The 22177-nt window shown below is 60.3% G+C and overlaps 2 protein-coding genes across 10 annotated transcripts; one reads left to right on the top strand and one right to left on the bottom strand.

Annotated features, from left to right (window-relative positions):
• The first annotated feature begins 651 nt into the window (after positions 1–651).
• On the top strand, positions 652–8196 carry LOC103566087 (inactive serine/threonine-protein kinase TEX14-like). 8 transcript variants are annotated; one of them, XM_070632670.1, is made up of 17 exons: positions 652–741; positions 1506–1743; positions 4002–4116; positions 4511–4676; positions 4756–4910; positions 4992–5052; positions 5129–5253; positions 5392–5484; positions 5908–6243; positions 6321–6478; positions 6555–6748; positions 6834–6906; positions 6993–7081; positions 7171–7344; positions 7520–7672; positions 7852–7901; positions 7989–8196. In XM_070632670.1, exons 2-17 carry the CDS (start codon positions 1611–1613, stop codon positions 8083–8085), a joined length of 2172 nt encoding a protein of 723 aa, XP_070488771.1. In that variant the 5' UTR covers positions 652–741; positions 1506–1610; the 3' UTR covers positions 8086–8196. The 8 variants fall into 8 exon arrangements, with proteins under 8 accessions (XP_070488771.1, XP_070488775.1, XP_070488773.1 ...); XM_070632672.1 differs by having other exon boundaries at positions 653–741; positions 1479–1743; XM_070632673.1 differs by having other exon boundaries at positions 700–741; positions 1562–1743.
• Positions 8197–8201: 5 nt separating this feature from the next.
• ARHGAP33 (Rho GTPase activating protein 33) lies at positions 8202–21615 on the bottom strand. 2 transcript variants are annotated; one of them, XM_070632669.1, is made up of 22 exons: positions 21246–21615; positions 19156–19253; positions 18994–19078; positions 18542–18622; positions 18304–18441; positions 17544–17636; positions 16910–17032; positions 16745–16822; positions 16593–16659; positions 16450–16509; positions 16209–16361; positions 16025–16127; positions 14709–14853; positions 14546–14628; positions 14359–14466; positions 12820–12965; positions 12037–12190; positions 11807–11952; positions 11659–11733; positions 9980–10642; positions 9494–9885; positions 8202–9409 (listed from the first exon to the last, which is right to left on the bottom strand). In XM_070632669.1, exons 1-22 carry the CDS (start codon positions 21249–21251, stop codon positions 8627–8629), a joined length of 3780 nt encoding a protein of 1259 aa, XP_070488770.1. In that variant the 5' UTR covers positions 21252–21615; the 3' UTR covers positions 8202–8626. The 2 variants fall into 2 exon arrangements, with proteins under 2 accessions (XP_070488770.1, XP_070488769.1); XM_070632668.1 differs by having other exon boundaries at positions 8202–9885.
• Positions 21616–22177: the final 562 nt, after the last annotated feature.

The following is a 22177-nucleotide window of genomic DNA, read 5'->3' as shown; positions in this document are numbered from 1 at the left end:
TTCAGGAAGATTCCACCTGCTGCCATGTGCTGGGTGGACCAGAGTGGGGAGGCAGGCAGGAGCCCAGGGGAAGCTGGGGCAGGGCGGGGCTGTAGGGAAGGGAGGAGGGGCTGGTGGAAAGGACGGTCAGGAGGCTGAGCGGATGGGCCACCCAGTGACAGGCTGGAGGAGAACGAGACACTCAGGGAGAGGCCCAGGGCTCTGGCTTGAAGAGGGAACTGTGGGGCCAAACCTGAGACTGGGATCCGGGAGGAAACTCACTTTTGGGTAGATACTTAGGCCCGTGTGGGCCCCGGTGAGTGTGAGGGTCCCAGGGGACGTCGAGGCGGAGGTGTCCAGGACACTGTTCGGCCCCGGGTCAGGGGCAAAGAGGAGAGCCTGGGGCAGGGACAGGGAGAGGAAACAGCCCGCGGGCGTGGGTGAGAAGCACGGGAAAAGACAGCCAAGGACAAGGATGAGGAAAGCCCACCACCTCAACAAGTCCTGGGGCGGAGGTAAGAAGGGGTAACATATAGGGCGCAGCCCTAACTGTCCCGGGCAGACCTCGCTCTCTTCCGTCGGCTCACCCTAGGGATACAGGGGCTCCTCTCGGGGAGGGAACCTACTGCGCAAGTGCAAACGTGGCTGGAGGCCAGTGATGCGCATGCGCCTCGGACTCCCGCCCAGACCGCCAGATCTAGGGCATCGGGGTCACGTGGCAGTCACGTGGCAGTCACGGGTGACCACTATCGGAGCCCAACGGTAGGTGCAGAGCTTCCTGGGCTGGGGTGTGGACCTGAGAACCTTCCCAGAGTTTACCTGGCCCTCAGCTCTCCATTGACTCCGCCCCCAGCCCCCCTTCCTCCCTCCCCGGCGTCCCTTCCTTCCCGCCCACCCCACAGCCGTCTGGCCCCGCCCCTTTATCAGAGCCTGGCTCCATTCCGGGCACCCTTCCCCCAGCGCACAGAGACCCGCCTCAGACCCTTTCGTGCCCTCAGTCCCTTCCTGCTTCTGTGGACCCCACCCTGGCACACGGACGCTTCCCTGAACTTCAGTGCAGGCCCCCAACTCTCAGATCCTCCCAACCCGGAGACCCTGAGTGCTCCTTCGTCCCTCAGACCCCTCCCCAGGGCCCCTTCCCTCGCCCGCACCCCCTGCCCTCGGACTGTCCTCCCCTGGCCACCCCCCCCCCCACCCCGGCTCACAGCGCTTAGACTCCAGCCCCTCTCAGATCCTGACCCTCAGGCCCCCTTCCTCCAGCCTGGAGGTGGTCTTCAGACCTTCTTCCTAAGCCCTAGACTCCTTCCCTGGACCGGCAGCCCTTATACCCCCTCCCCTGGATGGAGTCCCCAGCCCCCAGATTTCCAAATCCCCTTTGGCTCCCAGATGCCCTTAGGGCCCTGACCCTCTGGTATGTAGCTCTTCCCGAGTGCACCCCCTTTCTCATTCAGATGCTTCCCTCCAAATCAGACCCCTCCTGAATTCCCTTCCTTTCTCAGACTGCCCCCCACCCCCATTCCATCCAGCTCTGTCTTTATCACGCCCGGAGGTCCCATCCTTCGTTGCCTTCTGCCTTCATGAGCGCCCCTAGCAGATCCCTGCCCAGGAGCTGACCCAGTTCAGAGCCAAGGATGCCCTTGTTGCGCTCTCGCTTCCCCGTGAAACTGGGCTCCGTTCGGGATCCAGAAGGCCAGGTGGGCCGTCTGCATCGCCTGGCTGTGGCTGGGGGCCCAGGCTGGGGCCTCAGCCGGCTCCTGCGGAGAGGTGAGGGTTTGGCTGCTGGAACGGCCTGTGGGGCAAGATCAAGGGGCAGCATGGGGGTGCAACTTCAGTCGGCAAGTCGACAATTGTGTACCAGGCACCTGCTGTGTGCCAGGCTCTGTTGTCGGTGTTGGGGTGTAAGGTAAACATGACCTTCTGGGTCGTTGTGGATGAAATCTATTATGAGAGTTTAAGAGAATGATGAGGATGGGTGGACACGCTGGAAAGGATGGCCTTTCGGATGGGGTGATACTTTAGTCCCACAGGGTAAGAGCTAGTCATGCAAAAAGCTGGAGGAAGATGGATTAGCCAGTGCAAAGGCCCTGAAGTCAAAACAAACTGGGTATGCGTAAGTAGCAGCAGGGAGCAAGGGGACTCAGAGAGGACTGAAGCTGAAGAGGCAGCAGACACAGAGATGAAAGGGCCTCAAAAGGAGTGTGAATTTTGTTGGATTTTGTTCTGTGTGCGATGGGAAACCATTGGCGTTGTAGGCAAGAAATTAACATTACCCAATTTACAATTTCTCTTTTTCAGTGATTTTTGTAATTTGATTGTATATCAGGCCACTTTCTAAACTTGTTTAATAGTTGTAATTGTTTGTTGATTCTTTCACTGTTTTGTTATCTGCAGATGGTGGCAGTGGTCTCAGCCCTTCCATCTTTAAACTCTAATTTCTTTTTCTTGTCATAAGGTGTTGGCCACAACTCCCAAACCTTGTTATCAATGGACAGCTCTTTCTTTGTTCTTGATATTGAAGGGAATGAGTCTGTGTTTCTGCATTCAGTATCATGCTTGTTCTTGGGTTTTGGTTTATAATTTTTATCAAGTAAGGACGTTCTCATCTATTCTTAGTTTTCTGAGGGTTTTTTTTTTCCTAATCATAGGTAAGTATGGAATTTTATCAAGTGCTTTTTCTGTATCTACTGAGCTAAATGTGATTTTTGTCCTTTACTCTATGAATGTTGATAGACTCTTTTGATGTCTATTGATAGATGAATGACTCTATTACGTTGATAGATTTTCTTTTGTTGACTCATCCTTGCTCTCTGGGAATAAATTGGGTTACTGCTTTTACTTTATTTAGGAGTTTTGCGTATATAGTCACAAATGGAATTGATATATCATTTCACTTTCTGGTTCTAGAAACTCTCATCTAGTTTGGGAATTAAGGGGATACTAGCCCCATACAATGAGCCTTGCCCTCTTTTTCTATTTTTCTGTTTTGGAACAACTTGTATAAGATTGTCTATACGTAAAATGAAATGATTATCATTATAATAATTATTTATATCACGAAATGATTTGTGTTTTAAAAGATCCCCTGCAGGGATCATTCAAGACGAATGCAGAAAATCAGTTAGGATGCCATTGCAAAGATGGTGGATTACTGAGTAAAATAAGATGCAGTGAGTGTGATATTAAGAGGTTCCTGAAGGATCACATTTGGAGGGATTTTGCAGCAGAGACCAAACTGGGTTGGACCAAGTGTGTGATTGATTAGCCATGTCTGCCAAGGACATAGGAGTGCAGGGACGAGGATGCCATGCAGTTGCCCTCCTTGAGGATGTGGGACATAGCCTGGAGGAAGAGGAACTCCAGATTGATGGGTGTGCAGAAACAGGGCTTGGGGCATGATGAGTGGGGAGATGGGGGTTTGGGAGAGGGGATCTGAGCAGGATGATGGGGGGAGGAGATTGGCAAAGACGTGGAGGTAGAGGTGCAGAGGAGGTTGCTACCGGGATTCTGCTCTTAGATGCAGTGTTCAAAAATAAACTTGAGAGATTTCCTGATGAAATCCAGAGAGTTTGATTGTTTTGAAGAATTGGATGCTGGCTGCATGGGACCTGCATATATGCACTGAATTAGAGCTGGGTGGAGGCTGCCTGCCCTGGACAGTGCGTGAGACACTGTAAGCCAAGGTCTCCACGAAGTCCACTTTCCCCTGGCCCCTGAGTACCTTCCTGTGATTTTGACCCCTCTGGGATGGGGGAGGGATGTCGGCACGGCAGGTAAATGTTACCCCGTGTTCCAACTCTGTGGACTTAATGGTAAGCGCTGTGTTGAGACAGATTCTGAGGCAGAGTCCTCAGAGGCTGGAGGGTGGGGGTTCCTGGATATAGAGATGGAGCCTGGCATCAAAGGTTAACAGTCCAGGTGGGACTGTAGGAGCTGGGAATTGGCAAACGTGCTTCCTGGCAGCCCCCAGGACCTCTGCCCCTGGAGTAGGGGCGGGGACAGCCCTGAGCCTCGCTGCCCCTCAGTTGTCCAGGTGGATGGTGAGAACTCTGCTGGGCAGACGGGGCTCTTCCTCTCGGCGCTGCTAGGCCACAGCTCTGCCGTGCAGCTCCTGCTGGCTTTTGGCGCAAACCCCAACCAGTAAGTGGACAGGTGGTGATGTCCCCACACCCCCAGGGCCCTGAGTCTGAGCCCCAGAGAGCCAGGGCCTTCTTCCCCAGAGGCCTCTCTCCCTCACGACCTTCTTCCATCCCCTGATGACCCTCCTGTCTCCAGTAACCACCCTCCTTGTCCTCTGAGTTAACGCCTTCTTGTCCTCCAAGACTATTCCCGTTCTCCTGGTGCCTCCCATGCTCACAGTGATCCTCTCATCCTCTCAAAGGCTCCACTGTGTCCCCAGGTGACCCTTCCTGTCCTGATATCCACCTGCCGTGTTCATAGTGACTCCTTTCATCCCTCACTGCCCCCTCCTGTCTCCTCTTGTCCCTGATCCATCCCTTTCCTAATCCATTCCTGCCTTCATTGTTCTCTGCAGCCGCTGCCTTGATGGCAGCACACCTGTGCATGCAGGTGCCTTCTCGGGCCGCAGCCTGGTGGTGCTGCAGCTGCTGCGGGCAGGGGGGGACCTGCGTCTGCATGACCAGCAGGGTCGCACGCCTCGGGACTGGGCAGAGCAGGGTGGTGCTGAGCAGAGCCAGGAGGTGAGCAGTGGCTGGGGTGGGGTGGGAGCATCAGGGCCAGCACCCCCACCCTGCCTCACCCCACATGCCCCCCATCCAGGTGCTGGAGCTGTTACAGCTCTGCTGTGTCAACATATCAGCACTAGTGCATGGTGCTGAGTTGGCACCCACGGCATCCCTGGGCCAGTTGCAGGCCAGCTCTGGACGCAGCCTGTGTTGCTCCCTGTCTCGGCTGTGGCTGGTGCAGGCGGACAGGTAACTGTCCACACTGTGAAGCCTGCCCACCCACCATTCCCAGCTTCCCCGAACTTACCCTTGGACTGCCCTTTACCCCAGGGCACCAAGGCCGGAGCAGATCAGGGGACCCCGCCAAATCCCAGGCTTGGGATTTGGACAAGTAAGTGAAAGAGGGTGGGGTACTGGGGACCACCCCTGTCCTCTTTGTGCCTCATAGTCGTGCTCCTCATCCCCAGCTGAGCAGCCTGTGGCCAGTGGGGCTGGTAACAGGCATACCCCTCGCGGACCCCAAGGAGCTGCTGCCAGCCCAGGGCGAGCCTGTGCGCACCTACAAGAGCAGCTCCCACACCCTCATGATCAAGTGAGAGCTAGCCCCCTCCCACGCCCCACGCCTGGCGGTCCAGCAGCACTCTAGGGAGAGTCTAACTCTCCTGCTCCCGTCGCGAGAAACCCCCCCCGTGTCTCAGATGTCCTCTCTCTCCCCGCCCCCATTCTCCAGCCTCTTGTGGAGGGGCCACCCTGTGACCGTGCGGCAGCTGACGGCACCTGGGAGCCAGCCTGACGTGCTGTTGGCTGACCTTCAGCACTGCAGGTGCACCAGCCCCAGCCTTCTCCCCGGGCCAGCCCAGTCCCACAGGCCAGTCTCCTGCCTGCTCTCCTGACTCAAGTGTTTCATAAACAAGACCAGGGACAGTGGCAGTGGCCACGGTTACAGTCTTCACCTGCGGGCCAGCACCCAGCATAGAGCCCTCCTACTGGAGTGGCCATCCCCCCACTGGCAAGTGGGTACCCAGTTCTGTGTGCTGTATCTTGTAGGCTGCGGAGGGGAGCTGGGTGCAGGGAGGGGGAGCGTGAACAGGGTACCAACTGGGTGCTGGCTCTATGACTGCCAGGCTGTGGGACCTGGGGTCTCAGTTTCTCTCCTGTCCCGTGGCTGGTGCAGATCTGTGCCCAGGAGCAGCCCCCCGAGGCAGGCTGGGGCCTCCTCATGAGTGGCCTGCTCTCCTCCCCCCAGCACTCTGCACCACCCCAACCTGTTGCTGCTGATGGCGCTGAGCCCTTCAGCGGACCTGTCGGGGCTGCGCCTTCTCTTCGAGCCCGTGTGGCTGGGTTCCCTCTATGTGGTGCTGCACCCACAGGAACCGAGTGAGGGGGGTCCCCGCCCTGCGCCAGGTCTGCTGCCTGGGCACCTGCTGCTGCAGGTGCTGGAAGCCCTGCTGTTCCTGCAGGCCCGCTGGCGTGCTCATGGCGGCCTCAGCTCCCATGCTGTGCAGCTGGTGCGGCCAGGCCTGGCCAAGGTGGGCAGCCTGGAGCACGGGCGCCCACTGCACCAACGCTGGCTACAGCCCAGGTGAGTGCCTGTCTCACCCGCCTGCTCCTGTGTCCCTGTCCAGTGGCTACTGGCTCATGTCTCCTCGGCATCTACAGGCCACAGCAGGGCTGCCTCTGGGGAGGCCCAGGCCCAGGGCTGCCCCCACCTCCCGAGCTGTACCCATGGCTGCCACTTGAGCTCATCTGCGGTGACACACCTGCTGCCACCTCAGACCTCTATAGCTTCTGCATCCTGGCCCAGGAGGTCTTCACTGGTCAGTGAGTGACCCTACACCCTGCCCCACTGTGGCACCCTGCCCGTTTGGGTCCCCCAATCGTGCTTCCTCACAGGAGAGCTGCCCTGGGCTGGGAGACAGGGACCTGAGGTGAAGGCTAAACTGGAGGCAGGTGAGAGCCCGGCCCTGGACCCCCTGGTGCCAGCCCCCTACCAGGCCCTGGTTCGGGCTGGGCTGGGCCTAGGGCCTGCTGACCGCTCGGGCAGCCTGCAGAGTACGCGGTACCTGCTGCGGGAGGCCCTGGCCCAGGTACAGGACAGGTTGGCAGGGGTAGGTGGTAGCTGTGGAACCTCAGGCAGGGCCCATGTCCCCACACCTAGCCTCCTTCCCACAGGACTCGGCTCCTGAGGTGAGCTCCCCAATGGGCCGGACCACACTGTGCCCTGTACCCCAGTGTTCCCCACCAGGTTAGAGGGCAAGGAGATGGTGGTGGCAGGTGCTGGGCACAGCTCAGCTGTGCCCCCCTATTCCAGTCAACTGGTCTGCCCCCCAGAGACACTCTACTATGAGGTGGCTTCCAGAGCCAAGACTACACCCAGGCCTGTGCCCCCTGTGATGTCCCTAGGCCCGTCTCCATCTCAGGTAGGAGCCAGGGCAGGGATGTGGAGGACTGAGGGAACTGTGGGGCACCTGGGCAACCCATGCCAGCTCTCTGCCATCGCTCTCTGCAGGCGCTGGAGACTCCTGAGGTCACGGGCCACAGCAGAGTCCAGAGGGGCCCAGCATGGGACTCGGGCAGCAGCTTGACTCTAGGCAGCAGCCCCAGTCCTAGCCATGGCCTCTGCCCAGGCCACAGCCCCACAGCCAGGGTCAGCCTGTGCCATGGCCTGGAGCCCAGCTCAACAGTATGGATACCCCCAGGGCCCCGAGCACCCATCTGATCACAAACTGATGACCCCTCCCCCCACTTGTCACCAGCCCCAATTTCCCTGGCTGCCTGTCCTCTGACCAAGGACCCCCTGGGACCCCCAACTGTCCCCTCTCTGATCTGTGACCCCTGACCAACCCTGCTCCCCCTAGGGCCCTGCCCTGCACTCCAGCCTCCAGGACCCACCCTCCCTGCTGGGGACCAGGGCTCTGTGGAACAGTTTCAGAGAAGTTCTGTCAAGATCCGAGCCCTGCAGGGGCTGTGGCGGCACGCACACAGGGCTGCCCCGCCGGACGCCCAGTTCTGTGAGCCCACCCCCTGCCTGCTGACCCACAGGGAGGCTTCCCACACCCTGGAGGCTGCTGGCAGGGAATGCCACCAGGGCAGGGGAAGCAGAGGACCCCGAGCCCACCCCCTGCCCCACCCCAGCCTCCCAGGCCCATCCGTGGCTGCCGGGTGGCAGCTCCAGCCTTTTTTCCTGCAGGCGCCCAGCCCTGGGCTGATCAGAGAAGGTCTCTTCTCCAGCCTGCAGAAGTGAGAAATGGGCTCTGGTGGGAGGGCCCCTGGGCCCCATCATCCCTGAGGTGACCCTCAGTCCTCCCCTCCCTGACCACTCCCCAGGATGGATCTGCTGGAGGAGATCATAGCAGAGCTGGACAGTGGAGGCCAGCTTGGAGGCAGGCCCAGCCGCGACCCCCCTCCTGGCACACATTCTTAGGGCACCCCTGGCCCCCTCCCTCTCTGCACATATCGCCCCTCAGAGCCTCCCAGGAGTGACTCCCCACTCAGCACCTGCCGAAATGATAAAAGGAAAGAAAATGATAAAGCAACCCATCTGTCTCTGCCTCTTTATTCACTGAGCCTGGGCTCAGCAGGACATTAGCAGCCACATTTTCACCATTTTTATTCATTAATTTTGTCAGATGGTTTAGCGGGGTATGGGGAGGAGGGAAGGAGCTGTCCCCCCACCCGCTGTGCACAGGTCAGGGCATGCTGGGGTCTCCTGAAGAGGGAGGACAGGGTGTCAGCCCAGCCCTCAGATTTGTGCAAGAGCCCCCAGGATGGAGGACGGCGGGAGGATGGGTACAGCCCCTTCAGCCCAGGGTAGGGAAGCTATAATAGGTTAGGGACCCACATCAGAAGCAAGTTACAAAGTTAGAAACCTGGGGTAGGGATCAGGAGCTCAAGAAAATACAAAACAAGGGTTTGGGTTGGGTCAAGATCAGTGAGGGGGAAGGGAGGCGTCTCCCAGCTCTGGCTCAGCAGTAGCTTCGGGTCTGGCCCTCAGAATGGAGGGACCAGCTGGGAGTGGGGTAGGGGGGTGGGGGACCAGCCCCCTCTCTTCCTTGCCCCCCATTCCTGTATAGGGACCCTCTGTGGTGCTCGCCGCCCCTCCCATAGGCTGGTGGGGCTGCCCTGTAGAGCAGGAGAGGCTCAGGAGGGCCCCAGGGCCCAGGTACCCTGTGAGCAGTGTGGGGGCCCCAGGGGGCCCGCTGTTTCTGGGGAAGGCGGGGTGCTGGGGGGCCAGGGTCTGAACGACTTCGGGGGTGGGCAGGAGGGGAGGAGGAGCTGGAAGAGGCGGGTGAGGGACCCCTGGGCCCTAGGGCTAGGTTGACATAGAGGGGCTCAGGTCGGGTGGGGCGCCGGGCAGGGTGCTGGGGGGCTGAGTAGCCAAGATGGTCATGGGGAAAGCAGGAGGGGGGTGGTGGGTAGCCGAGCAGGAAGTCAGGGGACCTGTGGGGTGGTGGCGATTGGCCAAGCATGCCATACGAGGCATTGAGCCGGTCTGGGGGCATGGAGCGAAAGGGACTCCAGGAGCGGGTGGGGCCAGGGTAGGAGCCCTCACCTGCCTCGATCTCATAGTACATATTCTCTCCCCTGTCCAGTGGGGCAGGGCCACCCAGGGGGCTCCTCCAGGCTGGGGCTGGGGAGCAGGGCTGGAAGGGTGGGGAGCCCAGGGGGTACAAGCCTGGTTTGGGGACCCCGAGAAAGGGTGGCAGGCACTCCCGGGGGGCTGAGGAGAAGCAGCTGGGGGTAGGAACCTGTGAGGGGACAGAAGACGGGAACTGGGCTGTGGTCTCTAGCGCATCCCTGTACCCCCCACCCGCCCTGAGCTGCACACTGACCTGGGCAGGGCCTCTGAGCCCCCTCCTTGAGGTCCCTGTGGGCCGCTGGCTCCTCACCAAGCTCCCATCAGTCGGTTGCCTTGGTAGGGAGGGTGGGGGTCCCGGAGCCCAGGCACGCGGGTGGGCTAGGGAGTGGGGGGGTGGTCCTGTCCCTGAGGTCCCCGGGGGCTCACCACCCACCTCCAGGGACAGTGAGCGGCGGAAAGGGGAGCAAGGAGCAGCTGGGGTGCTCCCATGCTCCTGTTGGCTCTGTCTCTGGGCCACCTGCTGAGCCCGCTCAGCCAGGGCCAGGGCCATGAGGCGTGCTGCGTTCTTGGGGGGTGGGGGCGGGGCTCCCCCAGGGCGCAGGAGGGACAGGGGTGGGGGCAGCAGTGGTGAATCCACACCAGGACCTACGCAGAGAGGAATGGGAAGGGGCATCAGCCAGGTCTTGGGCACAGCCTCAGGGTCTGTGAGGTGGGCTGAGGTGGGCTGACCAGGACTCACCGTGCTGGCCTTGGGCTCCCCGGGGACCAGGCAGTGCCAGCTTGCTGCAGATCTCTTGTTGGCAGGTGTCACTCAGCTGGGCCTCAGCTCCACGTAGCAGCAGGGGGATGAGATGGGGGCGTAGGCCTGGGCTGGGGCTGAGGGCTGGCGTTGGGGTGACCGAGGCAGGTGTTCCCCCAGCCCCCAACAGCTCCAGGACGGCGGGTGGCACTGATACAGCCAGGGGCTCTGAGATGTCCAGGGCGGTGGGCGAGGCAGGGCTGGCAGGCCCACGGGGCGAGAGGGCCTGCGGGGGTGCCCTGGGTGGGAAGGCAGAGGCAGGGGCCGGGGGGGCCGGGCTGGCGGGAGGTGCAGGGTCCCCTGGGGTGGGGCTGCTGCAGCGAAAAGTAAGAGGATCAAAGTCGAGCCCCCGGAGCCCCTCCAGGCAGTGGGGTGGGCTGAAGTCCAGCTCATCACCATCGTCCAGCCAGGCTGAGGTTCGGTGTGACGGGGAACCGGAGAGTGCCCCCAGCCCAGCTGCGGAGGACCCCGAGGGAGGAGGACAGGAGGAGGACGAGGAGGAGGACGAAGACAGGCTCTCGCAGGAGCCAGCAGGTGCCGGGCCCATGGGGAAAGCATCAGTGCTGGAGTGCGGTCGCCGTAGCCTGTGCAGTCTCTGAAGGCCTGGAAAGGCAGAGGGTGGGGGGGGTGGCAGTTAGGCATCAGGCGTCAGAACTTTACAGACCCATACCTCAGTGAGAATAGGGCACACAACCCAGCAGGTTGGGGACACATAAGGGTGATAAAGGAAATAAGTGGCCAGTCCGTGAAAAGAACCAGTCCCGACCCAGAAGCAAGAATGACGTCTGACAACCGCATGGGCTGTGAGCGTGAGACCAGCAGGATCCCAGTCACGGCTGCTGGAGGGCCACGTTTGCAAAACAGCCGGGCCTCGTCTTGTGCAGCGGAACATGCGTGTGCCCTCCAGAGGGCCCCTGCTCTCCTGGGTACGGGGAGGGCTCTCAGCAGTGGCAGGGACTGCTCTTCAGAGCCCCCACCCAGATCCATCAGCAGTAGGAAGGACAAACAGCTCCTGATGGGCCACCCACACACAGAGTAGGAGAGCGCAGGGACAGGAAGGAACCTGTGCTCCCCTTGGCAACTCCAACTCGGATGGGGTCTGCAATGCGGCGGGGAGCGAAAAGGCCCAGCTCCACACGCAGTGCGCCCCTTTCTTATGACGCCCTTTAATCAAAGCCTCACAATGACCAGCACTGCAGATATGCGACTTACCCACACGCTGTATGTGCCAAAGCTTTAAAGGCAGGGGATGACGACCCTCAAATGCAGAGGACGCACCCGGTCGGGGGGCGGCATGGGGGGAGGAGGAGCTCGCAGGTAAGGGAGTGGGGCTCTTTCAGTTCTGGCTGGGGGTTTAGGGGTGTTCGTTATATTACTGACTTTTTTTTCAAAAGGAATGAATAAAAGGCTGTTGGAAAGGACCCTGCATGGACCAGGGATCACAGGGCGTCATGAACTTAAGGGGATGATTTATCCAACTCATTGTACCTAAGGTCCAGATTAAAAACTACAAAAAACCCAAGGCCCCCAAAGGTGAAGTACAACATCTGGAGGCCAACTCAGGGCCGCAGCCCCTCCCAGCCCCATCAGGGCCCAGGCCCAGGCCACCCTGTGCTCACCAGCCCCGCTGGCCTGCGACGACAGCGACTCCTCGCTCTTGGCGGATCTCAGCGTGACTGTGTCAGGTCGGCTGCCTGCAGGGAGAAGTAGAGGGTCACGGGGGCACGCAGAGTGCCTCCCCCTAACGCTGGCTGTCCAGTTTCTGACCTGAAGGCTGCGGTGGGGCGCGGGTGCCCCCAAGCCAAGGCAGAGGCTTCTTTCGGGGGATGCTGGGGCCCCGGCCCAGTGCAAAGAAGGTCTTCCAGCTGCTACCCCCGGGCTTCCGCTGTTTCTCGCCTCTCTCGCGTTTCCTCCTGGGGTGTGGGAGGACACAGGCGGCAGGCTGAGGGGCCGGGGCCTTCAGGCTGGCCCTCCCCTCTCCCTGGCATCCCACTTACCTTTCCACAGGTGAAGCTGGGGTCTTGGGAGCTGTGACCTCAGTGGGTGTCCCCAGCCGGCCCTGGGTGCGAGCTTGGGCTTCCTCCAGCGTCAGCAGGCGAGTGGAGGGGCCGCTGCCCGCAAGGGACTTGGGCCTGGGGAGGAGGCAGCGGCCTGGGGAGTTGGGAAAGGGGGCAGCTGTCAGCTTGGGGGGCCATTCAAGGCCACAGGCAAAGCCAAGCGCCACAGCCCAAGCCCCGGCCCCGCAGCGTGCCCACCCGGGCTGGCAAGGCAGGGGGCCAGGGCGGATCAGGCGGGAATGGGGGGGCAGCAGGCAGGTGAAGAGGAGGAGTGAGGCAGAACGAGCTGATGAGGAGGCAGCTCCCAGCAGCCAGCGAAGGCAGCGGCTCTGGCTTCAGTTACCTCGGGCCAGAGGGCCCTCCGACGTGCTGAATCCTGATTGGGCTGGGGTCCGGGGCGGGGAGGGGAGTCTGGGTGGGGCTGGGGCACGGTCAAGTCTGGGGACCTCCCACCTCCTCCCAGGATGACCCAGGGCCCCAAGCGCCCCCAGGAGCTACAAGGGGTGAAGGAAGACCGATGTCCGGGCCAAGAAGTGGGGATCCTGAGCGGAGGAGCTGAAATGAGAAGGGGGGGCAGGGGAGGGAGAGGCCGGGGCGGGGTCCTCAAGGAGCCAGGAGGGAGGTCCAGCTTCAGTGGGGAAAGGATAGGGCTGGGAGCCCACCTGCCCTCCCACTGCAGCCCTGACAACGAGGGGGCAGTAGCCAGGGGTGGGCTGGGCGTACCTGCAGGATCAAGGCCAGCGGAGGTGAAGGTGTCACTAAACAGGACGTCCACATGGGTGAGCAGGAATTCCACCACCACTGACTGCACCCGCACCTCCCGGAAGGCCGCTGCCCCACCCAGCCCCACTGACTCCAGCTCCATGGACCTGGATGGGGGTAGGGGGAGGGAGGCCGGGTGCCTTGAGCCCCAGCCGGCAGGTTCTGGCTAGGCAAGGTGGGGAGCTAGTGGAAGCAATGACTGTCATTCAACGCCTCTGACCTTATCAAACTGACCACACCTAGAGCTGGCCTCTCAGCCTTTCCCCAAGCCCGCTCCCTCCCCGCCTTGCCTATCCTGGTCAGTGTCAGGCCCGTCCTTCTAGTGGCTCCAGTCAAACACCTCGGATCGTCCTTGACCCCTCTCTTTCCCTCACACGCACATCCAGTCTCTCAGCAAACCCTGTGGGCTCCACACACAACATCTATCCAGAATCTAAATTCTTCTCCCCACTGCCCCACCCTGGCCCGGCCTCCATCCTCTGCCTCCTGGACCATCACAGCAGCCCCCGCCCTGTCTCCCTGCTCCATCCCTGTCCCCTGCAGTCTGCTCCCCACAGCAGCCAGGAGCGGCCTGTGAACTTCAGTCAGGTCAGGGCCCTCCGGGGTCAGAGCCTCCCCTGGCTGCACTCACACCAGGTAAAAGAGAAGTCCTCACCACGACCCACAACCCATAAGTCACTCCTCTCTGTCACCTCTCTGACTTCATCATCTCCTCCCCCCAAGCTGTCACTCACTCACTCTCTCACTCAGCTCCAGACACGCTGGCCTCCCTGCTGGTCCTCCAGTACACCAGGCGCTGACTCGGCCCCTGGGCCTTTGCACTTGCTGTTCCCTCTGCTTCACTGCTCCTCCTCAGCTATCTGTACGAGTCCCTCCCCCACCTTCTGCAAGTATTGACTCAAATGTTACCCTCTCGATAGTGTCTTCCCCACCCACCTGATTTAAAATTGTAAACTTCTGTACTTCAGGTCTGCCTTTATTTTCCCCACAGTTCTTATACTCACCATCTGATATACTATCTATTTTGTTTATTTATTTATGTGTCTCCCCAGAAGAACCGGACCCCTCCAGGACAGAGAGCCTGCCTGTCTTGCTCACCATCAAATCGTCTGGGGCTTACCCAGCTGCTGGCCATAGGAGACTTCTTACTGACACCTTCCCTGCCACACTATCTAACGATTTCACAATGCCATGATCCCGTACATCTCCCTTCCCTGCTTCGTAATCTTTCCCTTACCACTTATCACCATCAGCCAGCGCTCTGTATTTTTCCTGTTAATCATTCACTGTGCATCTCCTCCCTGAGAATGTGAGCCCAGGAGCACAGGATCCTGCTTACTACTCTGTCCCTCGTGCTGAGAACAGAGGCTGGCACACGAGAGGTACTTATTTTATGTGTTGAATGAAATGGGTTCCTGGGGTGGGGGTAGGACTGGGGCAGACTTGAGGCCCAGCCCATGTGAGGGAGCTGAGGGGTGGGCTGGTGAGTTGCCAGTTTACCGTAGCAGGTTGGGTGCCCAGACGATGGCCAGGTTGCGGGCGTGCATGCTGGTGTTGGCACTGTGTCTCGCCATGCGGGCCAAGTGCCTCAGCAGGTACTCCAGGGTCCTAGGTGGGAGCAGAGGGGTACACTGAGGCTCAGCTCCTTAGGAGCCCACCCCAGTCCTTCCCTGTGCTCCTGGCTTGCCTGTAGTGTGGCGGGGGCAGCTGCTGGATGACGTCGTGGACGCGCACCAGGCGCTCCTCCTCCCCAGGCACCGACATGGCTTCCTGAGAACGTGCACAGGCATGATGGGGGCCGGGCCAGAGGCGTCCCAGCACCCTCCGGCCGCACCAGCTCCCTTACTCACGCTGAACTTCCCGTAGAGCTGGTACGTGAGCAAGGGGTTCGGCAGCTCGCGGAAGTAGAGCTTGCAGAGGGAGGACACGCTGTGGATGTCCTGCAGGAAGGCGGGGCCAGACAGTTCAGGGATCCTCTCACTGTCAAACTCATGCCTGAGGCCACCAGGCCAAGGAGGAGGAAGATTCCAGTCAGAGCTGGCCCACCTGGCCGTGTCCTTCCCCCACCCCCAAAGCGTCCGCAGATGGATGCAACCCTCTTCCTGTGCTGGGCTCTTCAGAGGCAGAACCTTACCGAAGCCCCCAAGAACCCTGTGTACCAAATATCAGGGTGGCCTATTTCACAGAGGCTCAGGTGGGAGACCCTACTGCGTGTAGCTACCCAAGGCTATCTGACTCCAGAAGGTGACCATGCTCCTTCCAAGTTGTGCCATTTTCCTGGCACAAGAGGTCACCAGAAAATGCGGCTGAAATCCCTGCAGCCCCTGCTCCCAGGTGTTGGTGGTGTCCCACTGCTCCTGGGGAAACCTCGTGTCTCCTCTCGCTCCCCTCCCCCTCCCCTCGGCTCCATTCTCACTGCACGGCCCTGTCAGCCATGATGCTCGGGCCTCACTGCTTCCCCACTCTTAAGACCCTTGTGCACACTGTCTCTCCCCGGCTCAGAACCCTCCTGTGGTTCCCCCTTTCCTCGGAGTAAAAGCCAGAATCCTAGCAGTCGTCAAAAAGGCCCTGCATGCTCTGCCCCTAATCACTGCGTAGACATCATCTCCTGCTGCTTTCCCCTTTGCGCTGGCTGTTCCCTTCACTGTGGATGCTTTTCCCAGGATATCCCCATGGCTTGCTCCCTCACATCCTCCAGAGTGAGCTCTCCCCCAGAAAACCTTCTCCGCGCGCCCTATTTAAAATTGCAGCGCTTTCTGACTTAGTATTACCATCCTCCTTACCCCAGTCTATCTCCAGAGGCCTTGTCACCTCTTAGTAACTCTCCTACTTCCTTGTCTGTCCCTCCTGCATGTAAGCCCCATGAGGGCCGGAGTCTCTGGGTGTCGCCAGAGCCACTAGGTCCCCAGGACCTCGTGCTGGGCAAGTGCCAGGTGCTCAATGAAGTTTGATCCCTCTGCTTCCAGTGCTCATTCTGCCCTCACCTCTCAGGCCTCAGCTAGGGTGTCACTTCCTCGAGGAAGCCCTCCCGGCCCCCAGCCTTGTCCAAGCCCGCTCTATGCCCTCTGAACTCCTGAAAACTGTCTCCAGCACCCGGCCCAGGGCCTGGAATAGAGACGACGCTCAGTAGATGTGTGTGGAGAGGACGGTTGGTGGAGGGCCTCACCGCAGCCTCTGGATGTTGGATGACACGCCCGAGAGCCGGTAGATTCCATCCACCACCCCGTGGGCCTCAATAAACTCTGAGCAGCAGCGAAGCACCTGGGGCACTGGGAGAGAGCAGCGGGGTCAGGGCTGGGCAGGTTGCATCCTGGTGGCCGGGTGGGCTGGGCAGGCGGCCCGGGCCTCACCATCCTGGCCTGAGTTGCTGAGGTGCTCTCCAAGGTCGCAGCCGAACACCCTCTGCCGCAGGATGCCGCGCTGCCGCAGCCGCTGCCGGGAGGGCCGGGAGCGCATGAAGGTGCGGAGGAGGCCAGCCAGCTTCCCACGCGGCCGAGGCACAGCTGTGGGGGTAAAGGCAGCCCGCACAGGGTCAGTGCAGCCACTGGTCTGGGGGATGGGGGGCAGGGCCCTGGCCCTTATTTCCATTACCTGAGGTCAGAGAGGAGATACCCTGGGGAGCAGGGACACCACACGGGGGACCGTCGGCATCTGTGGGGCAAACAGTGGGTGCAAAGGATAGACAGCAGGCACAGGATGCAGGGGGGCCTCCCCACTTGGCCCAGGGCACTTACCCCCCTTCAGGCCCGGACCCGGCCGCTCTGTGAACAGCTCCACACACTCGCTGGGGAAGAAACCGACCTGAGGAGGAGTCGGGGTCAGTGCCTGCGCCACCCTAGCTGGCTTGGTTTCCCAGTCTCACCTGTCCACCCCAAGCCAGGCTCACCTGGAAGCCTCGTTTGCCCCGCCACCAGCTCCGATCTTCCGTGGGTGGCATGTCGATCACAGAGACAATGTCTCCCACCTGGGAGTGGGCAGGTGAGAGGAGGGAGGGTCAGAGGAGCAGGGGAAGTGGGGAGCCAGGCTGGAATCCGCTCCCCCACGGCCTCACCTCGAAGGACAGCTCGTCTGGTGCCTGGGCCGTGTACCGTTTGACCACGTGGGCAGCAGCCACGGCAGGGATGTTGAGCGAGGCCTCCTCACTGAGGAGCAGTCGCCGGCCGTGGTTGTCCAGCTGAGATGAAGGCAGGATGTGGCAGGGAAGAAGAAGAAGGCAATGATAAAGACAGAGACAGTTCCTCCATGTCCAATGGAGGCCACCATCTGTCCCCCACCTAAGAGCTATTGGTCAAACACCTAAATTCTTGCCCCATCCAAAACAAAGCCCCTTCCTTCCTGTCCTGTCCCAGGACACCCCTGCACCCCCATCCTGCACAGCAGACACTGCACGCTTGCCGTCAGAAAACCTGCTGGGTTGCGCCTCTCTTAGCCAGGCGTTCTGCGACTCACAGCCAAACCCATTTCTAATCAATATACCTTGAGATCCTTGCACCCCACAGCCCAACACCCGCTGAAACACACACGCACTCGCTCTCTCGCAGGCCTGCACCCACACAGACACTGAAGTGCAGTGCCTCCTCCACTCCGCTCCTTCCTTTCCTGTGCCCACACACACTCTTGCAATGGTTCTCACTCCTCAGACATCCCCGGCTCACTCTCAACTCCAAGCCCCGACTCGGGCCCACCTCCATCCAGGTGAGCACGGGCCCACAGTTGAGGTTACTGTCCACCAGTCCCGACAGGGTCTCCAGGTACTGCAGCAGCAGTGGCACCAGCATCTAGGGGCGGGTGGTCAGGGTGGGCTTTTGTGAGGGGACCCTGAGAGAGCCCAGTGTCCTCTTACACCGCCCTGGCTCGCCTCTGGGCAAGGTTGAAATTCAGCCTGAATGCACGAGTTAAGTACTGAAATTTTTTTTTTCTTTAGATTTAAAAAAAATTTTTCCTTTTTCCCCCAAAGCCCCCTGGTACATAGTCGTGTATTTTTAGTTGTGGGTCCTTCTAGTTGTGGCACATGGGGTGCAACCTCAGCATGGCTTGAGGAGCGGTGCCATGTCTGCGCCCAGGATTCGAACCGGCGAAACCCTGGGCTGCCGAAGCAGAGCGTGCGAACTTAACCACTGGGCCACAGGGCCTGCCCTAACCCATGCCTCCAGGGGAGATACTGAAATATCATATCAGTTGATAAACAGGCTAGGCCAAGCTCCTGTGTGCCCCCATTGGCCAGGCCATGCTGACCCTCCCATGGAACCCTCTGGAACTCTCCAGGATTCTAAAACTCAAGGGAGCCTCAAGAACCCTGCTGCCTTTCTCAGGCCTCTGACTGGGTGGGGCTTGGGCCACACCAGTGTTTAAATATTTATCTATCCCCCTGCCTCGATGGTCTCCCGCATTGCTGATGAGGACATGCCACAGCTGAGGCAGGGGCTGGGACAAGAAGCAGTTTACCTGGGCAGCCCTGGCACCCTCCGGGGGTGGGGGAAGCTCTGGCAGGCAGGAAAACCTCCGGTCAAATATGCAGCGGTGGAGGTGGGCGTCCAGGGAGCGGAAGTCATCATAGCTGCGGAGAACTGGCCAGGAACGGCCCTATGGGCGTGGCGGGGGGGACAGAAGGGCACAGTTACACAGAGCTGAGGACCATGGTGCCCAGTCCGCCAGGCTAGATAAGGGGCAGGAGTGGCCTCACCTGACAGGTCACCTGTACCCCAAACACCAGCTCATTCTCCCCAGAGAAGTTGGGGCCTTCGCGTTCTGGAGACAGCAGGAGCTGCAGAAGGAAACAGAGGCCCAGGAGAGGGTTTCGCTTTGGTTCAGTCCTGACTTCCCCAGACTGGCACTATCTCGGGATGGGTCTGTGTCCCCCTCCTGGAGCTCCCCAAAGATGGGGCCTGGGGATGTCTCAGTCAGAGTACTGGGTCCTGGTACAGAGCTGACACCTAACAAGAAGTTGTTGCTGAATGAATTAAAGAACAAATGAATGAATGGACAGCTCTCTCCTTCCGCCCTGCAACTCTGGCCACTGACTGCTCAGATGGGCGGAGCAGCCAGTCCCAGGGAAGTTTCCGGGGTAAAGTGGCTGAGACTGCATCAGGGTTGGGTGGGATCTCACCTTCCCACCTGGGTGCAAAGCCCCCATACCTGAATGTGGCCAAAGTCAACATTCTCATAGTGGAAATGGGCACAGTCAGCCAGCCGGGGGAAGGGACCTCGAGGAGCCGAGAGCCTGGGAAACAGGTGACACGTCACTGGCGGCTCCTGCACTTGCCCCCTCCTAAGCTGAGCCTGTCCCTCACCTCTCACCTCTTCCCAGGCTTCCCCTTCACACTGGGCCCGCCAGTAGGGGGCAGGGGCTGCACGGAGCCCTCTCCTGGGCCATCCAGGCTGTCAGTGCTGCGGGCCTGTAGAGCAGAAAGAAGAATCAGAGTCCCCAGAGATGGGAGCAGAGAGACAACGGGAGCATTGTTATCTGCCAGCCGGGCCTGGAGGCCGAATTGCTCTACACACTGCCCTGAGCACGGAGTAGAAGAGTAGGTCAGGGGGAGGTGACAGCCAGCCGAGGATAGGCCTGTTTCTTCGTGTGTGGTCTGAGGCGGGTGGGGGGGGTGGGGGGGTGGGGGTGGGGATGCTGGAAGAGCAGGGGCTGAGGGTGAGGCAGGGAGAGAGCAGGCTGGTGCCATCTCTCCCCATTTTAAATCCTCCCATAGCCCCTGCAGAGTACAGTCATGTCCCATCTGTGCCTCTCCACACCTTCCATCGATATCTGGACAATCACAGCTACCATCTTATCAGTTTTCCTGCTTCCAACCTCTTCCCTCCTGCCAGCTTCTTCACAGCAAGAGCCAGTATAATTTTCACACAACACAAATCTGCCTGTCTCTCCATAGATGGTGGACCTGCAATGGCTCCCTGATGTCTTCAAGGCAGTCTGAATTCTCTGGTCTCTGTTTACCTTTCCAGCCCCATCTCTCCCCTTAGCCTCCATTCAGAGCTCTTGAACTTCTAAGAGTCCAGCAAAAGCATCTTATCCTTTTCTTGTACGCCTCTGCAAAGGCTGTACCCTCTGCACAAAACACTCTTCCCCATCCTCTCATTCCTCAGGTTTCAGCTCTCTTGTTCCCTCTTCTCGGAAGTTCTCTCTGACCCTTCAGGCTGTATCAGGTACCTCTTCTGGACTCTTCCACCCCTTGAGGTTCCCCCATCCCAGGCCTGACGGCCCTGCCTGAGCTTCCCCCATCACAGCTCTGAGCACTCTGAGATGTCACTGTCTGGTGACAAGTCCATCTCTCCCATTAGACTGTGACCTCTCCAGGATCGGGCACTGGGGCTGAGTCCCCAGTCCCCCAGCATTGCCCAGCACAGAGCTGGGCACAGAATTGGTGCTCCTTACAAGTAGGGTTCTGCCTGATTCCTCTCTGGGTCCCAATACCCAGTGCCAGCCCCGTCGCAGAGCAGGGGCCCGGTAGAATGTAATGAATAAATTAACCAGCTGCCAGATGGGGATTTCCCAGACCAGGCTCTAGCTTCTCCCTCCTTCATACCCCTGTAATCCCGACTTTCTCCTTGGGTCTTGTCCTCGGGTCTGTCCCCCTCCAGCCCATGAGCTCCCCAAGGCAGGATGGGATCTGACGCTCTCTGTGCCTGGAGCATGGGGTCTGCACAGAGGTCTCAGTGAATGTCTGTTAAGTGAGCCACGAGGAGGGAATGAATGGATGAATGAGCAGGAGCAGCATGGTGGGCGAGGGAGACAGTGGGGGAGGGAGGAGGAGGACAAGAAGATGGAGAGGACTCAAGGATCACGCTGGAGGTACAATGCCAGCTTGGGATTGGGGTGGAGTACTGGAGAAGCTGAGGTAAAGGTTCAGGCTGATGGCGGTAGGGGGGGATGGTTGAGAGGGACCGGGATGGGGTGAGAACGACGAGAAGGAGAAGAAAAGGGTCAGGTTGAGGATGGAGTGGGGGTGGGGCTCAAGAACCAGAAAGCGGCTGGTGGAGGAGGAGAGGAGCTAGGCCAGGGAGGGGCGGAGGTTGGGATGAAGACTCTGAGGATGGCTCTGGGATGGGGGCTGGTGAAGAACCACGGAGCTTCAACAGGCGCCTGCGGGGGCCACTCGGGGGATACGAGGCCCCTCCCTGGACCAGCCCCTCCTCCTCCCGGTCTTCGGCCGCTGTCACCCCCATCTAGGGCGTGGAAGGGGATGCGCGCTGAGGGGGCGGGGCCCGGGTAAGGGCTCGGGCCCAAGACCAGGCCGGGGGACGAGAGGGACCGCGACGAGGGTGAGGGGCGGCGCGGGCCGCGGGCTCGGGCGGGGCCGGGGGCGGGGCGCTCGGGGCGGGGCCGCGTGCGGACAGACTGACACGCGGACGGACTGACGGCCGCGTGGGCTGCTCACCACCATGGTCTCGTAGCCTCCTCAGGCGCCGGCTGCGCGGGACCCCTCGCTCGTCGTCCTCGTCGCCGATGCCGCCGCCATGGCGACACAAAGGGGAGGGCGCGAGCCGCGCGCGGGCGGCCGCAGGCCCCGCCCCTAACGGCCGCCCGTGGCTCCGGCGCGCGCCCCACCGGGGCGGGGGCAGCGAGGACGCGGCGCCGCTTCTCATTGGCTCCACCCTCGGCCTCAGGACGACGCCCCGCCCACCTGGCGGCTTCTCATTGGCTTCGGCTTGGGTCCCCTCGCTGCCTCGGTCTGTCTTCGGTCCCGCCCTGCGAAGTTTGACAGCGCCACGCCCACGGCTGCTTTTCATTGGCTGTCATTCCCCTCCTGAGACACGCCCCCAGGTTCTTTATGCTTTGCCTCCAACACTTCTAACACGAGGCGAGGGGCCCTCCCCTTGGTCCACTCTCAGTGACCGCTCCTCTGACACTTAATTGGATTCTCCCACGGCCTCAGGGCTTTTCTCCATCCCCAAGCAGCTTTTCAAAGTCAATCCTCTAGCCCCACCTTGGCAGTCCTGACCCTGACCCCGCCCACAGAATACTGAGGGCATTCACCGCTCGACGGTTTCCCTGGCTCAGGTGCCCTGCCTGGACATGACCCTATGCACTCTGCGACTTGGCCTTGCCCTACCCACTGCACGTTATTCTTGCCTTCTCCTCTACTGCTGATTACAGGCCGGCCTCTAGCCTTGATTCCTCTTACCTAGGAATATGTTTAGCCGGCAATACCAGAACATGACCACGCCTCCCATAAAGCCAATCCCAATTGTTCCAGCCATTGGCCGAGCCAGGCTCAGAAAACACTCTGTAGCAACGCCCTTTCAAAGAGGCCTCTCCCATTAGTCAGGCCCTCAACGAGACCCTCAGCTCAGAAGGTACATCCTTGAT

This window comes from Equus przewalskii, chromosome 9 (genome assembly GCF_037783145.1).
Source record: "Equus przewalskii isolate Varuska chromosome 9, EquPr2, whole genome shotgun sequence".
Classification (NCBI taxonomy): Eukaryota; Metazoa; Chordata; class Mammalia; order Perissodactyla; family Equidae; genus Equus; species Equus przewalskii.
Note: the sequence above shows the minus strand (reverse complement) of the source record. Positions and strands in the feature narration are given on the sequence as shown.

Bases quoted from the DNA above. Each gene is read 5' to 3' on its own strand.
- ARHGAP33 (XM_070632668.1), bottom strand. The intron at 18,623-18,993 runs GTATGGGGGCTT...TTCCTTCTGCAG, and splicing joins TTGACTTTGGCCACATTCAG to CTCCTGCTGTCTCCAGAACG. The intron at 16,362-16,449 runs GTAATGGAAATA...TTACCCCCACAG, and splicing joins TATCTCCTCTCTGACCTCAG to CTGTGCCTCGGCCGCGTGGG.
- LOC103566087 (XM_070632670.1), top strand. From the start codon at position 1,611: ATGCCCTTGTTGCGCTCTCGCTTCCCCGTGAAACTGGGCTCCGTTCGG. The intron at 6,479-6,554 runs GTCAGTGAGTGA...GCTTCCTCACAG, and splicing joins GGCCCAGGAGGTCTTCACTG to GAGAGCTGCCCTGGGCTGGG. The intron at 7,902-7,988 runs GTGAGAAATGGG...ACCACTCCCCAG, and splicing joins CTCTTCTCCAGCCTGCAGAA to GATGGATCTGCTGGAGGAGA.